The sequence below is a fragment of the Diceros bicornis genome, chromosome 36 (assembly GCF_020826845.1).
Source record: "Diceros bicornis minor isolate mBicDic1 chromosome 36, mDicBic1.mat.cur, whole genome shotgun sequence".
Taxonomy (NCBI): domain Eukaryota; kingdom Metazoa; phylum Chordata; class Mammalia; order Perissodactyla; family Rhinocerotidae; genus Diceros; species Diceros bicornis.
In genome coordinates, this window is record NC_080775.1 from 5,370,210 (window position 1) to 5,385,892 (window position 15,683).

General features: G+C 36.4%; 1 protein-coding gene across 2 annotated transcripts; it reads right to left on the bottom strand.

Moving 5' to 3' along the window:
- Positions 1–3,421: 3,421 nt before the first annotated feature.
- LOC131398718 (aldo-keto reductase family 1 member C23-like protein) lies at positions 3,422–15,311 on the bottom strand. Of its 2 annotated transcripts, XM_058532350.1 has the most exons (9): positions 15,219–15,302; positions 13,090–13,257; positions 12,129–12,245; positions 10,506–10,583; positions 9,868–10,055; positions 9,270–9,291; positions 7,886–8,071; positions 5,173–5,255; positions 3,422–3,464 (listed from the first exon to the last, which is right to left on the bottom strand). In XM_058532350.1, the coding sequence occupies exons 1-9, from the start codon at positions 15,300–15,302 to the stop codon at positions 3,422–3,424; spliced, it is 969 nt and encodes a 322-aa protein (XP_058388333.1). The 2 variants fall into 2 exon arrangements, with proteins under 2 accessions (XP_058388333.1, XP_058388334.1); XM_058532351.1 differs by lacking the exon at positions 9,270–9,291 and having other exon boundaries at positions 7,886–8,051; positions 9,799–10,055; positions 15,219–15,311.
- Positions 15,312–15,683: the final 372 nt, after the last annotated feature.

Here is a 15,683-nt window from a genome sequence, read left to right on the forward strand (position 1 = left end):
AAACCTGAAACCATAAAAGTCCTAGAAGAAAATATAGGCAGTCCACTCTCTGACCTCAGTCTTAGAAGCATGTTTTCGAAAACCATGTCTACTCACGCAATGGAAACAAAAGAAAAAATAAACAAATGGGAGTACATCAGACTAAAGAGCTTCATCAAGGCGAAGTAAACTGGGAACAAAATGAAAAGACAACCCACCAACCAGGAGAAAATATTTAGAAGTCACATATCCAACCAGAGATTAATCTCCAAAATATTTAAAGAACACACGTAACTCAGTAACAAAACAAAAAAAACCTGATCAAAAAATGGGAAGAGGTATGAACAGTCATTTTTCCAAAGAAAATATAATTAACTCTTGTTAAATGTGTAAGGTCTGAGTCTAGATTTGTTCTTTGCATGTCGATGTCTAGTTCCAGCACCATTTGTTGAAAGACTATTCTTTCTCCATTGGATTGCCTTTGTTCTTCTGTCAAAACCACAACTCTATTTATGTGGCTCTATGTCTGGGCTCCCTATTCTGTGCCATTGATCCATTTCACCAATACCACATTGTCTTTATTGCTGTAGCTTCTAGTAAGCCTCGAAATTGTGTAATGTCAGTCCAACTCACTTGGGGTGAGTTGTTCTGCTCCCAGTAAGTCAGATTTCCCTGTATCTACCTGTCTCTACAATATTTCGGTAAGCAATTTCCCCTCTCACTTCAGTTTTCTGATAGATATAATGAGAATTGGTGATTTTTAGTTTGTTTATTGTTTTTCTTGTTATGAGGATGAAAGTTGACTTCCAAGGTCTTTATCTGTAAGATCAGAAATAGGAATTCTAGCTTTTTCAATAATATTAAAATTTGGCCATCTTTTGTGATCAGTTCTGAATTAGTTAGACAATATACTTTCTTCAGCCTTTGCATTTTCCACTTATCTTTTTCCTGCCTGAAGCATGCCTAGGGAATTTATTTGGCTAACTTGGTCATATACACTGATCTTCCCAAGGGAGCAACTCTTTAAGATGAATTTTAACAAATTGACTGAAAAAAAAATGTCCAAAGAGACGTTATAAAAAATAAAAGTTGTCCATCCATGTTGTCACAAATGGCTGGATTTCATCGTTTCTTATGGCTGAGTAGTATTCCATTGTGTATATATACCACAGCTTCTTTATCCATTCGTCCCTTGATGGGCACTTAGGTTGCTTCCAAGTCTTGGCTATTGTGAATAACGCTGCAATGTACACAGGGGTGCATGTACCTTTACAAATTTGTGTTTTCAAGTTCTTTGGATAAATACCCAACAGTGGAATAGCTGGATCATATGGTAGTTCTATCCTTGATTTTTTGAGGACTCTCCATACTGTTTTCCATAGTGGCTGCACCAGTTTGCACTCCCACCAGCAGTGTATGAGAGTTCCCTTCTCTCCACATCCTCTCCAACACATGTTGTTTCCTGTCTTGTTAATAATGCAAAGTGAAATAATTCAGAGGGAGAAGTTCAAATACCGTGTGATTTCCTTCATTAAGTAGTAGATAATAACAACAATAAACAAACACATAGGGACAGAGATTGGATTGGTGGTTACCAGAGGGGAAGGGGGGAGGGAGGAGGGTGAAAGAGATAATTCGGTACATGTGTGTGGTGATGGGTTGTAATTAGCATTTTGGTGGTGAACATGATATAATCTATACAGAAATAGAAGTACAATGATGTACACCTGAAATTTTTACAATGTCATAAACTAATGTTACTGCAATAAACAAAAAATTAAAAAAATAAATAAAAAAAAATAAATAAATAAAAATAAAATTATTGTCAAAAAAAAATAAAAGGTGTACAGTTGCAGCCCACTGAAAGGATTCAATATCAGTAATTATTGACTAGGTCTTAACAATGTAAAGTTATGCTACAGGCAGACAAATGTGAATTGAACTCTGAGAACATATAAGACCTCCTCTAATGTGAAAGATGAATCATTTTAGGAAAGAGTATGGGTTACACAGCTTGTTGGTTAGGTATCAGCTTAAAAGCATGGCTTTAGAAAGGCCAGAGGTTATGACAGGAGAATGTGGTAATGAGAGGAAGTAACAATTGCAAGTAAAGGGGTTAGAAATTGTACCCACTTGCTGAAAAACTGTTAGTCTCAAAGTTCTTTGATTGCCCCTGTTTAATCCATGATTGTCTCAGATTTTAACAACATGGTCTGAGATAAAAATTTAGTTCCTTCTAATTACATGACTCAGTTTGTACAACTAACACTAGTAGAAAATAAAGGTATATTTTTTATAAGAGATGTTCCTAAAAGTTAGCAAATGTTGTAAGCATTGTGTAATTTTGAATGCAAATATTTTCAAATGGTGTTTAAAAATTCATGAGAATTGGAATTAGTAAGTGTATTCACCATATTAATATTGGCTTTAGAGAAAATACTTAATGGCTTTGGAATATTTTGTGTTTTGTATTTGTAAGTGTTTCTTGCTTTATGTTTGAAACATTTAAAAAGATCAAGTTTATCAAATTTACACTTTTTTTAACCTGAGAAAATTTGATAAATATGGAGATAATGTTCAAGGTGATTTGACAAGTCTATTGTTCCTTTGAATTTCTGCCCAACTACAACCCAGCAAGATCTGCGCTGTTACCTGAATGCACGTAGCAGTCTAGTCCTGACTGTCAGCTCTGGCTGTTTTATAAAATACTGTGGAAATGTTATTTTTATGTGCAAGAGAGAAGTACAAATGAGGCATTTTGCAAAGTTTCACAAACAGATATTTGCTCAACTTCCTCCTCCTAAACATTATGTATGCCTGAGTCCTAATCATTCTTTGAGGCTGGTTCCCCTGATCTCCAGGGCCAGCTCTGCCAGAGGGATAACTCATTCTGGGATTTCCTGGAGCAATGATCCCCTAAGCTGCTGAAAGAGAGCTTATGCATTGCAGATCATCCTTGCGATATGGGCCTCACCTTCCAGACCATATGCAGTGTGCCCTCCAGTACCTTGAAGACCTAAAGGGACACTGACTGATAAATACCTGCTAACTACTACTTCCCTAGAGACTGCATACTTGACCCATATAACTCCAGAAATGTCTGTAAAATTGCTGTTATTGTATCCTCTTCCAACCCCCAACCACAAACTCTAATCAAATCAGTTTTTGGGTCTAATAAGTCTGAAGAAAAGAAAATATAGAAAACAGAGACTAGAGTAGGTAAAAGATTTTAGGGCAAAAAAACTTTCATTTTTACAGAAAGTGACAAAAATTGAGTGCTTTTCCTTCCTGACCTATGGAGTTGAGTCTAGCTGAGGATGAGTTGCTAAGCAGCATGGATGGAACCCATACTGATGTGTATGATCACCAACATCTGAGACATTTGCTGCTTCATTGTCTGCATTCAGGGTTTCTGGTAGAAGTCAGCATAAAGGGCTCCGTGTTAATATTCATCAGAAAATGGATACTCAGGGTGGTCAGCAACACTATAATGAGAAAAAAACAATGCATATATGAGTTCAATGACTCTGTTTCTGGGGTGTAGAGAAGTGATTTCTATGGAGCTGTCATTAGGGGAAAGTTAAACATTTTATTTCCCGACTGGGTGTGAAGTCTGCCTTTCTTTCTTTCAGAAACATGACGTTATAACAATTTTTAAAAAGTATATTAAGTAAATTATTGAAATCATATTCTCTGCCCAGAAATTAATACACAGGACACAAGGAGTCAAATATTCAAATATGTTCCTCTCCAGAGATAATTCTGTCAATAACACAACACAATAGCCTGTCCTTACTTATTTCAAATCCTTGTTGGAAGAAGAGACCGATTCTGCTTCGTTTTGCAGAGGACAAGTTCAGCCACGTGCTCAGTGCTAAAATATACTTTACAGTGACACAAGTTACTGATAGCAATTTCATTTCTATTTTTTAAGCTTTTTAATTATTCACTAACTGCCCACCACGTATAACATATCCAGTTAGATTTAGAGGTATAAAGAGTGTCGTCTAAAAATCAGGTCCCATCTCCAAGGAGGTTATTGCACAGTAAAGAAATCTCTATTGATTAATAACCAACATAGAAATTGATAACAAAATGATGGCTTATAATTAAAATATCTGACCAACTGTGAGAATTGCTGATTGATTACCACTCTCTCTTTCTCTCTGCATTATTTCTCTATCTTATTCTTTACTTGTCTCTGTATTAATAAATATATTAGCAAGGAGAATAATATAACTACCAACTTCTGACTATTCACAACTTGCCATTATGCAAGTCTTTTTCCATACAATACCACATTTATTATTACTATGAATCACTATTCTCACAGGCAAAAGGGATGTATGTGCATTCCTCCCTTTTTATCATTTATAATGAAGGTCTTGTCTCAAAATTCCAGAAATTTATATGGTTTAAATAAAGATCTTCTGGTGGTTATAAATTATATCCAACAATGGGGTTTTTGCCTCTACATCCTTCCTTTGGTTTATATCTCTCTTCCTGAAAATTTTGTCCTCTGCATTGAGATCTCCATATTTCAGAAAATCTAAACCAAGAATTCCTATTGATCCCACAAGGCCAGCCTTTCTGGAAAGAAATGCACTATTTCGGTCCTGAACAAACATGCAATGAAAAGGAGAAGGGAGAGATCTCAAAACATATGAAGGACATATATTTGGCAGGATATTATGAAGATTCCATAGGGAGGGTGGGGTGATGGCCATTTCTGGTGTGAGTCAGAAGCTTGATGGAGAAGACTTTAATCTGATAAAGAATGGAGAATTTGGGAGAAGAATATGATCAACACAGTTTTGGAAATATTGAATGAGGCTGCACTGGTGATATCCACAGTGTATGTCCACTAGATTGTCAAAGAAATAGGAGGGCTACATGGAAGATGTAGATTCACCAATGATATCAGGCTTCTTGTAAAGCTACAAGGAGTGACGGGGTCAGGACATATATATGTAAATCCAAGCTGACCGCAATCCATTCACCCTGTCGTTGTGTCAGTAAACAAAGCTTTGGAGTGGATCTGTGATGAGATTCTCATCTGTGATGAGAAATCTCCTGTCTCATCCCTGACTCAAACTGGCCTCTGTCTTCCTGGTATTGACATAAATTTTAACAATCATCATACACTCATTATCAGAAAATAAATTGTCAGACATATTTAATAAAGTCACTTACTTTTCAAGAAGAACATATCGAAAATTTCGGTTTAGGCCGTCTAGGACTTTCATGTCCTCTGAAGACAACTGGAATTCAAAAACCTATCACAGAAGTAAAAATATTTTTATGATTTTTAGATTGCATAGTCGCTAATCTGGAAATGCAAGCAAATCAGACTTGAATGATGCAGAGTCAATACTCAAAATATCTTAGAAGTTTCCAAGAGTTTTTAAAGACATCAAGCAAAATACTCAATTGGTGATAAATATCAGGCAAAAATTAAATAGAAATCCAGCCCTTAATATAATATATTGAAACAGCACAAGACTACCAACAAAAAGGAGAACTTTAAAAGAGCTGGGGGAACAAAGCTGACGTTACTCGAAGAGATAGGGTCATGTACTTAGAAGATCCAAAAGAATCTAGAGATACACTTTTAAAACAGACAACATAATTTAGTAATTTTGATGAATACAGGTAGATTTCCATATCCCATCCATGAACAGTTACAATGTGAAAAGAACTTTTTTTCAAGATACTTTAAACAAATAATTGTCCAAATACTAATGATGTCATGTTCAAAGGACACAGTAACTGACTTGAAGAGCATATCACTGTCTAAAAGCAAGACACTTTAAGCATCAAAAAGAATGTCAGTAATGACTAACACGTTCAACTAAATAAATCCACACATCTATAGTGATACTCCAAGGTAGTGATAGATAGAGAAGATAGATAGATAGATAGATAGATAGATAGATAGATAGATAGATAGATAGCAGGGACAATGTCAACAATTGATGAATCTAAGTAAGGCATATAATGTATTATTCTTTCAACTTTTCTGCACATTGAAAATCTTGAAAAGTTAGGAAAAAGTTATCAAAGGGATATCAAAATTATTGGTCACTTATGGATAAATCTAACAAAAGGATATTGTAAATTCCTTTGTGGAAAAAGTCATAAAATTTATTAAAATATATAAAGAACACTAAGTGATTAAAAATTCATAGCATAATCATGGATTGCAAATTTCAATATTATAAAGACTTCAGTTTTCCCCAAATTCATCTACAGTTTCAATGCAATATGAACCAAGATTTACTCTCTTATTTTTCTTGGAATTTGATAACTGATACTATATTTTATATAAAAGAAAAAGTAGTCAAGCATAGCCAAGACATTCTTAAAGAATAAAGAGGAATGGAGAAAACATTTTACCATTTTCAGAAAGCAAGACTTATTTTCCTCTGTAATTTGAGGTACACAAAATTAAGTAGTTGAATAGAAGAGAAAGGCCAGAAATGGACTGAGAGACATTTGATATAAGACAGAGGTGAGGATGAAAATCTGTGGGAAAATATGGGCAATTGGATTTCCATTTCAACATATACATATTTGGGTCCCTTTTAGCATTGTATTAAAAAAACAATTCCAGCCATATTAGGGACCCAAGTTTGAATGGAAAGACAAAAACACTTTTGCAAAATTCTCTGCCCTTTGAATCTGGCCTAGCCTGTAATAAGTACTGGATAATAAAATTTGTCAGAAGCACTGGTGAGTCTGACCTGAGCCAAGACATGAAAAGGCTTTGCAAGTATCCACTCACAGCCTTGGGATCATGCCACTGTGACGAGATGAAGAACAGGTTAGATGGCTATAGTCTAGCCAACTCTATGAAAAATCGTATGGGACAGAGTTTACCCACCTCTGACAACTGCCAAATAAACTTCCTAAAGCAGAGCTGCTTCACTGTTCTGCATTTAACTGCAAATATATGAGAGAACCCATCCAAGAATAGAACTGCTTAGTTGAGTCCAGGATAATTGCCAAACCACAGAATGATGAGCTAAATAAATTCTGTAGTAAATGTCTGAATTGGGGATAGTTTGTTATGCAGCTGTAGCTAATGGTATACTATTGGTCTCTCTATACATAAATAAAAAGAGAGACAATTTAATAAAAACGGACAAAGACTTGCATAGGCACTTCACAGAAGTGGAAGCTCAAGGAGATTAAATGCATGAAAATGAAACTACATTAGTATTTGAGGAAATGTAAACTAAAACCATATTGATTTGGAGACTGAAGATCACCACTACAGCCTGAATGTTTCCATGCTCCCAAAATTCGTATGTTGGAAACCTAACCTCACTGTGATGGTATTAGACAGCGGGGCTCTAGAGTGGTGATTAGGTCATGATAGTGGAGCCATTCAAGACCTGAAAGATCTCCCTTGCCCCTTCTACCATCTTAAAGTCTAACAAGAAGTCTGTGACCAAGAAGAGAGCCCTCATCTGGCCTCGCTGGTACCATGATCTTTGAATTCCCACCTCCAGAACTGTGAGAAATAAATTTCTGTTGTTCATAAGTCACCTTGTCTGTGGTATTTTGTTAAAGCAGCATAAAAGGATTTATAAAATCACGTTAAAAAATCCCCTTATTTTGGAATGAAGAAAACGAGATTTATTTACACAGGTGTACAAAGTACATTGCAGAATTACTGCTGGAATTAAAATCTATGTTTTCTGTACAATCTTAATTCTATCCAGCCATGCTGCCTCTCCTGTTGTCACTGTAGGAGAAGACTGGTATAAATACATTAAAACATACATGCATGGGAAATAACAGGTGACTCATCTGGTCCAAAGATGCTTTGAGATCCTTACAAAGAAAAACACATGTTAAGGATATTATTTAAGAGGCCTATGTCCACAGCCTCACTCATCACCTGCATGTTCTCTTTGATCGGCTTCTCATTGTAACTCTTGACCAGGACCACAACCCCACGCTGTAGCTGGTAGCGAAGGGCAATCAGTGCTGGAGTTCGCTCATACTTTTTTGCCATGGCACAAAGAACTGGATCATCCAAGAGAACCAGGGAGCTCTGGTCTACCCTGGAAGGCAATGCAGAAATGTTGAATACCTAAGGCTGAATATTCAGTTTGTTAGGAGGTTTCCCAAACAGACCAAGTAGGTCCACTCTAGACCGGTGCTTCTCAATATGTGGTCCCTGGATCAGCAGCATCAGTATCATAAGGGATATTGTTAAGAAGGCGTATTCCATCGCTTCATCCAATACCAACTGATTCAGAAACTCACGTGTGGCACCTACAATCTGTGTTTACAAATCCCTCCAGGTCATTTTGATGCATGTTTCTGTTGAGAGTAATGCTTTAAAACTTATGTATTTTTTCTCTTTTTCTTCTCAGTGGCTGTTTTTCTTCTCTGATCATAGCCCCAAAGTAAGGAAAAGAGCATGAAAGGAAAAAGAAAAGGAAAAGACTGGAAATCTAAGATATTGATAAAAATTTAGTAGTCCCAAAGTGAAAACTATTCATTTTATCATTACCTATAATGTGCAATATTTAAATATATTTATATTATATATTATATTATATTATAATTATAGTATATATATATAGACACACATATATCTATTTGGCAATGTGGCAAAATGTGAAAAAAATTTGATATAAGAGGGAAAACATGAATGTCCTTTATCAAACTCTTAAGTTTTCTGAATAATTTCATAATAAAAATTGGGAATAAAACTAATGCAAAGATCACATGAATTTTTCATCATTTATAATTGAAAATCATGAGTCTATATCGTTATATGTCAAATTCTTGAATTTTATAAGCTACATTTTCCAGTCAAAGTATTTTACTACCTGATTCCAAGTTGTACCTTGAGGACATTATGGTAAATGTAATAAGACATTTACTAGTGCTACACAACACAAGTCCTATATGATTCCAGTTATATGAGGAATCTGAAATAATCAAACTTACAGAATCAGAGAGCAGAATGGTGGTTTCAAGGGCTGGGAGGAGAGAGAAATTAGGAGATGCTAACTGGGGGCATGAAGTCTTGATTACACAAGATGAATGAGTTCTAGAGATCTGCTGTACAAAGTGATCCCCACAGTTAACAATATTGTATTATATTGTATACTTTACATTTATTATGAGAGTAGATCTCATGTTAATTTTTCTTACAACAATAAAAAAATAGAATAAAAAAAAAGTGAGAGCACAGAAGCAGACACAGAATAATGTGTTTGTAGAGTTAACTTAAGGGTAGAAATCGATGAAGCGAGCCAGAATAAGATTGAGTAAATCACAATGTCAGCTCTATGTTCCTGCTAAATGTTCCTCAGTGCTGATTTCATCCACCATTAGTGTCACTATAAACCAGTAACTTCATCCCTCCAGCCTGGAGGACTTTCACAGTCTCCAGTTAATTTTTCTTGTATCCAAGCTTCCTACTCAAGGACACTTGAAAGGAGAGTTAACAAGGCAAAGAAATCAGGCAACCAAACCCAACACAAACTCCTGACACCTACCTCATCTTATTTTCACTCTTTCCCTATTTACTGCACATTCCATGAGTTCATGAACTTCCTTCTTATACACAATTCCCTCCAAATCACTTTCCCCCATCCCATCTCTGGCCATCCTTTACAGCTGAGTGGAATGTTACCTTCCCTCTAAGGTCTGGTAACTATTCCAGCCCTCTGTCACCTCCTTTACCTTCCCTAAATTCTTACACACAATTTAGCAGTAAGGTCTCACCACCTTTTCAAGAAGACTTTACATAACAGACATACAACTGTGTGTTCTATTCACACCCTTCTAGACAGAGGCTCTGCTCTCAAGGCTCTTCTGTTCCATAAAGGTAGGATGAATAGGAGGGGTGGCCAAGTAGACATCTGGCAGTAGTGCAAGAAGAAGGAGCTGAAGAACAGAAAGGAGAGGAGGCCAAAGGTGCTCACCTGGTTGCAGACGGGCTTGTACTTGAGCCCTGGCTTGTTCAGGATCTTCTCCAGCTGCCTGCGGTTAAAGTTGGACACCCCAATGGACTTGGTCAGTCCTGCATCCTTACACTTCTCCATGGCCTGAGGAGGAGGGGGTGGTAAAGAATCATTTGTGAAATTGGCTATAGATCAAGAATAAATGAAAGAAAAATCTTTCAAAAGGATAAACTGTCAAGAAATGGCAATGAATCCAATTGGCATGATTACCAAGGAAAAGTAATAAATTAAATACAGAGGAATGTAGTGAAAGCAAGAATAAAAATTAGTCTTCTCCTTAGAAATAAGAAAGAGAGCATTATACATTGAAGGAAGGAGATGCCTATTTTAATTCTCCCAAATTCTTCTGCTTCATTCCTTTGTATAAATATTTCAGTAATGATTTCTTCCACCCCAGTACAGCACATCAGCCCTTTTAAAGTTTATGAATAGCTGAATCCAAAGATGCATAGTTCATTCTCATAAGTTGAAGAAATGAACCATATTCTCCCTCTCCTGGTTTCCTCCTCTGTGTTCTCTCTTCCAATCACTCACCTCCCATGTGGCACAGAGATGCACTGTGTCATATGTTAGTTTTCCATGTTCATCTTTTGGAAGAATTTCTTCCCCTGGCTGAATAGAAATAGCAATTTTTGTGGTGTTAGAAAATAATTTATCCACACTTATCCAGGCTTCCAGGGTCATCTAGGGCCAGGACACTAAATCTCCATGAGGTAGGTGGTGCAACATTCTGGATACTAATATTTGCAAATTGATTTGCATATGGTGTTGTAAATAATATTTTTATGAGACAGGCTTCCTCTAATCTCTTACACTATCGTATGTTTGAATAAACACCATTTTTCTAGGTCCTAATGTGAATTAAAAGTGACTTATGCTACATTTGTCTACCCCGTTTACTTTCCTCTTGTGAAAGGCCTCACTTGCACTGGGAATTTCAGTAAGCTACATGACCTTATTTCCAGAATAATTATTGCAACCTTGACCCAGGCTAGACAATCAGAGATCCAATCCCTCTGAACATCTGATGGTTCTAGGGCAGGCATATGAACCACACAGGTTCTATCGAGCTTCTCTTCAGGAATAACATGGATGATGGAAGATCCAGAGATGCTCTTAAGTGTTAATGACCATAAGCCTTGAATTGCCAAAAGGCCATATTTGCAATCAACTAAAATTTTTGCATCAAAATTAAAGCAAACCTAAAGTAACTCAAAGTTAAGGGATAGAGAGAAGGAGACATTTCTGAAGACTATTCTAAAACTTAAATGTATTCATGGAATTGGACTTCACATTTACATAGACCAATAAACTATTTTGCAGAGGAAAGCTTGAGTAACTTTTTATAATGTAAAATCAAGAATTCTACATAACACAATCCTTAATGACTAAGTGCAGTCTACAAAATTCCATTGAGAAGATAAGCAATGATGTAGGTAAGGTCTCCCGAGTCTCTATGAAGTCTGCCACTTTTAGACCCATCCAGAGGGAGCACCACCAAATCTGCTTTCAACTTGAAATGGTGAGAGAGTGGAGATCAACTCGTTATGCACAAGTTTAAGGCAGTTTCATTTCTGACCATAGCTGCATGAAACTCTGCAACATACTCAAGAGACTCAGAAGTGATGGTCAGGATTGTGTGTTAAATATGTCTAATTTTATGTCCTCAAGTTTTTGAGGCAAGGGATTTGAGATTATTGAACTCTTATCTCTTGGAGACATAAAGGAAATTAAGGATTATAAAAAAATCCATGAGTCAGCCCAGTGGCATAACGGTTAAGTTCACATGCTCCACTTCGGTGACCTGCAACCCAGGGTTCGTGTGTTTGGATCTCAGGTGCGGAACAATGCATCATATGTCAAGCCATGCTGTGGCAGTGTCCCATATTAAGTAGAGGAAGATGGGCATGGATGTTAGCCCAGGGCCGATCTTCCTCAGCAAAAAGAGGAGGATTGGTAACAGATGTTAGTTGAGGTCTAAACTTTCTCAAAAAATAAATAAACAAAAAGCTAATCAGGAATTATTACTTTGGGGATTCTTCTCTAGAGTAATAATCTCTACATCTTTCTAAGGAAAATCTAAATTCAACTTCCACACAAATTGATAGACATTCTGACACAAGAAGTAAAATAGGTGTGAACACGCAAATTTCCAACCTTCAAAGCCATTGGATAATGAATAATATAGAGATCAACATAGTCCAGTTGAAGTTTCCTCAGAGAGTTTTCCAAGGCTGGTTGAACCAACTCTGGTCGAAGGAAAGTCAACCAAAGCTGCAGAGATAAATTATGGAAGTTGTGTTGGATTAATACTTTAGTCAGTTCTGTTTCTCTTGTTTCATCTAATAATTAGACATTTTTCTACAGGTTGGAAACTGAACACCTCAGGGAAAAATACACTTTTCCTTCTTGAGTTCCCTTTTGATCTGACTTACCCATAGAAACGCTATTTTTTTCTTTGGATTTATCATCAGTACATCTACTAACAATGGAAGGAAATGACCCAATAGATGAAAAGTGTTACCAAATGATTATCAAGACCATTATTTGAATTATGTTTGAAGGAGTTTACAAAGAACTTTACAAACATGCCCTAATTCTACCCAACATTGAATCCTATTGGGAATAAGTAGTATGGCTTTTGTTTAGGTAACTGTAGGGAACAAGTGATTTGAATATCTTAGTGAGTGCTGGACACTATTAAAGACACTTTAGCTATATCTTGCTTAAACACAAAGTGCCACTTATATTGCTCTCTCTTATTGATGGAGGTGAAAATTGAGATGCAGAATGTTAACAAATTTTGGTAGGTCACCCAGAGGATAAGGAAAGCTATAATCTGATCGCAGTTCTGTCTGATTCAATAGTCCACTCTAAATCACACTGATGTGGACTGAGGCTCAGAAAAGTAAAGTAACTTTACTTTAAAATTGTAAAATTTGAACAAAGCAATGATGAGAAAGCCATCATCTTTTTTTTGACCCTAGATTTAAGACATGAAAATATTTGAAAAAAGTTGTATCAATATTCACAAAACAACTTCTGATCCTATCAATTATCATCTCTACACACTCATATTCACGAATGTGCGCACACACACAAATAAAAAACACATTACCTTTGAAGTGTAGAATATATCTTCTCTCTTCACAGTGCCATCTTCAATTTTGCTTTGGATGGCCTGTCCAACCTCCTTTTCATTATTGTATATAAAAGCAGAATCGAAATGGTAGAACCCAGCCTCTATAGCTAATTTTGTGACCTCCACAGTTTTGCTTTTAGGAACCTAGATGAGCAAACAGAGTAGTAGTTGGATATCCACGTGAATGAGAGATAGCTAAGACACAAACTTCGATCTTCCCAAGCCTTAACTTGTCCTCATGTCTTAGGTTAGTTCTGCATGTGTGGTGATGAACTCATGGCAGTTTGCCTGCATCTTTCCTGGTGAGTACTAACAGCTGTACATCCCATGAACTCATTCAATCCTGGGCAATCATTTGTTGATCTCTAGCATCAAAGGTCCCCATGACCTCCCACAGGTTCAGTGATTTGCTGAAAGTACTGAAAAAATTCAACTTATAGTTGTAGTCACTGATATGATTTATATTTTGAGAGGGAACTAAGCAAAATGACCAAACAAAAAGGTGCATGGATGAAGTCTCAAGAAGCAAGGTGAAAGCTTCTGTGAGTCCTCTACCAGGGTAATCACACAGCACATGGTAAATAAAAATTATATAAATATAAAAAAGTACACAACATGACATTTTCATATATGTGTGCATTGTGAAATTATTATCAAAATTAAGCTAGGTAACATATCCATCACATCACATAGTTAACTTTTGTGTATGTGGTGAGAACAATTAAGATCTCCTCTCTTAGCAAATCTCAAGAACAAAGTACATTATTATCAACTGTAGTCACTATGCAGTACCTTACATCTCCAGAATTTATTCATCTTATAACTGGAAGTTTGTAACCTTTGACCAAAATCTCCTCATTTTTCCCACTGACCTCTCCCCCAACCCCTGGTCACCATTCCTATACTCTCTTCCTATGAGTTTTATTTTTACTCCATGTATAAGTGGGATCATACAGTATTTGTCTTTCTGTGTCTGTCTTATTACACTAAGCATAATGTCCTCCATATTCATCCCTATGGTTGCAAATGGCAGAATTCCCTTCAGTTTTAAGGCTGAATAATATTCCATTTATTTTTCAGTATTTCAGGGGCTTTCTATTTTCAATAACATTGCTTGTAAATACATATTGACCTCTGCTGGTCATGCTTTTTCCTTAGGTGTACAGGCATTTGGGGGTTTACCAAAGCTGAAGCTTCAGTGGTATCCTTGACCCTTCTCTTGCCTTCATACAACTTTTCACTACAAAGTAAACAAGTTCTGTCATCTGTCTACAAAAAATCTCTTTGAATATTTACTTCTGTTTTATAGATGAGATCGTGAGGCTCAAAGTTTAGATACTAGTCCCTTGTCGTACAAGTAAATAGACTAAAGACAAAATTGGAAGACAAACTTCTGGCTTCCATTCTAGTGACTTGCCCACTTTTCTCCTTCTTCTTTCCAAGGTTCAACTCTACCTATTTGCTTCAATCAAAAGTACATCAACAAAGATCAAGAATTGAAACCTTGTCTTGGAAGACTGTAGCTTATTCCCTCAAATGATGTTATACTTTCCTTTCCAGATAAATTTTCAAGCAGGAGGAGAAGTACTATGGAAACTACAAGTATAATATTTATTGCCTGGCACTCAGCAGGCAACCCCACAGCTGAACAGCACTGTCTCCCATCATTTGTCATTCAGTTCATCTCCAGGACTTGTTACCATAAATATCTCTCTGGATCATGTCCTCTTGATGGGAGAAAAATTTCTTGAGTTGCAGAAAAAGTTGGAAAAACCACTCCTATGCAGTCACCCTCAAATCCAGACAGCTGATAGTCTGTGTTCTTGACTGCTCATTTCCAAACCTTTTGCCAAACTGGAAAATAGCTAGAAACTGGAGGAAAACCCAGATTAATCTGTAGGTGACCACATGGTCAGACCTTGATGCAGAGTGAACACTGACTACTTTGTCTCTTTGTATAAGGAATGGTTCTAGCCTGTTTACAAGAACCAAGTGAGCCTGCAAGGGTCAAACAGGAATCCAAAGAGTTGAGAATCTGATTCATCTTCCACTCATTCTGCATCTATTTTCTTTGGAATTCTCAACCTCAAGACCGCCATTATTACCTCATCAAGTGCAGAGGTGCCAAATCCCAGTACAGGAATGAGGTGGCCATCATTTAGTTCCACACGCCAACCTTTGGGATCCATTGATTATTGCTCCTCCATCTAAGCAGACTCTTTGATTATTCTGCTTTCACAGGTTATGTGCATAACAAGAGAGTGACACTCAAGTCCACTGTCCAACCATTAGTAAATGGACAGTAGCAGGAGCAAGGCTAAACAGTAACCTTGGAACCAGTTAACTTGTTTGTTTGTTTTTTTGAAAGAGTAATGTTAATGAAATACCACATAGTGATAAATAAATCATTAACTAATTGCACAATTAATTTTTTTCAAGATGCACATATATTTATCTTTTTTTACAGGAGATTTGCTGAAAAATTACTCACCATAAGTTAGACTAGAAAGATATAGACACCAATCTCTTTTTTATTTTGTGATAATGAAGCCCATTTTTTATTGTACTTC

Bases quoted from the DNA above. Each gene is read 5' to 3' on its own strand.
- LOC131398718 (XM_058532351.1), bottom strand. From the start codon at position 15,302: ATGGATCCCAAAGGTTGGCGTGTGGAACTAAATGATGGCCACCTCATT. The intron at 8,052-9,798 runs GTCTAGAAGGGT...ATTGCCTTCCAG, and splicing joins GCCTTGAGAGCAGAGCCTCT to GGTAGACCAGAGCTCCCTGG. The intron at 5,256-7,885 runs GTGATGAGTGAG...CTTCTGTGATAG, and splicing joins CGATCAAAGAGAACATGCAG to GTTTTTGAATTCCAGTTGTC.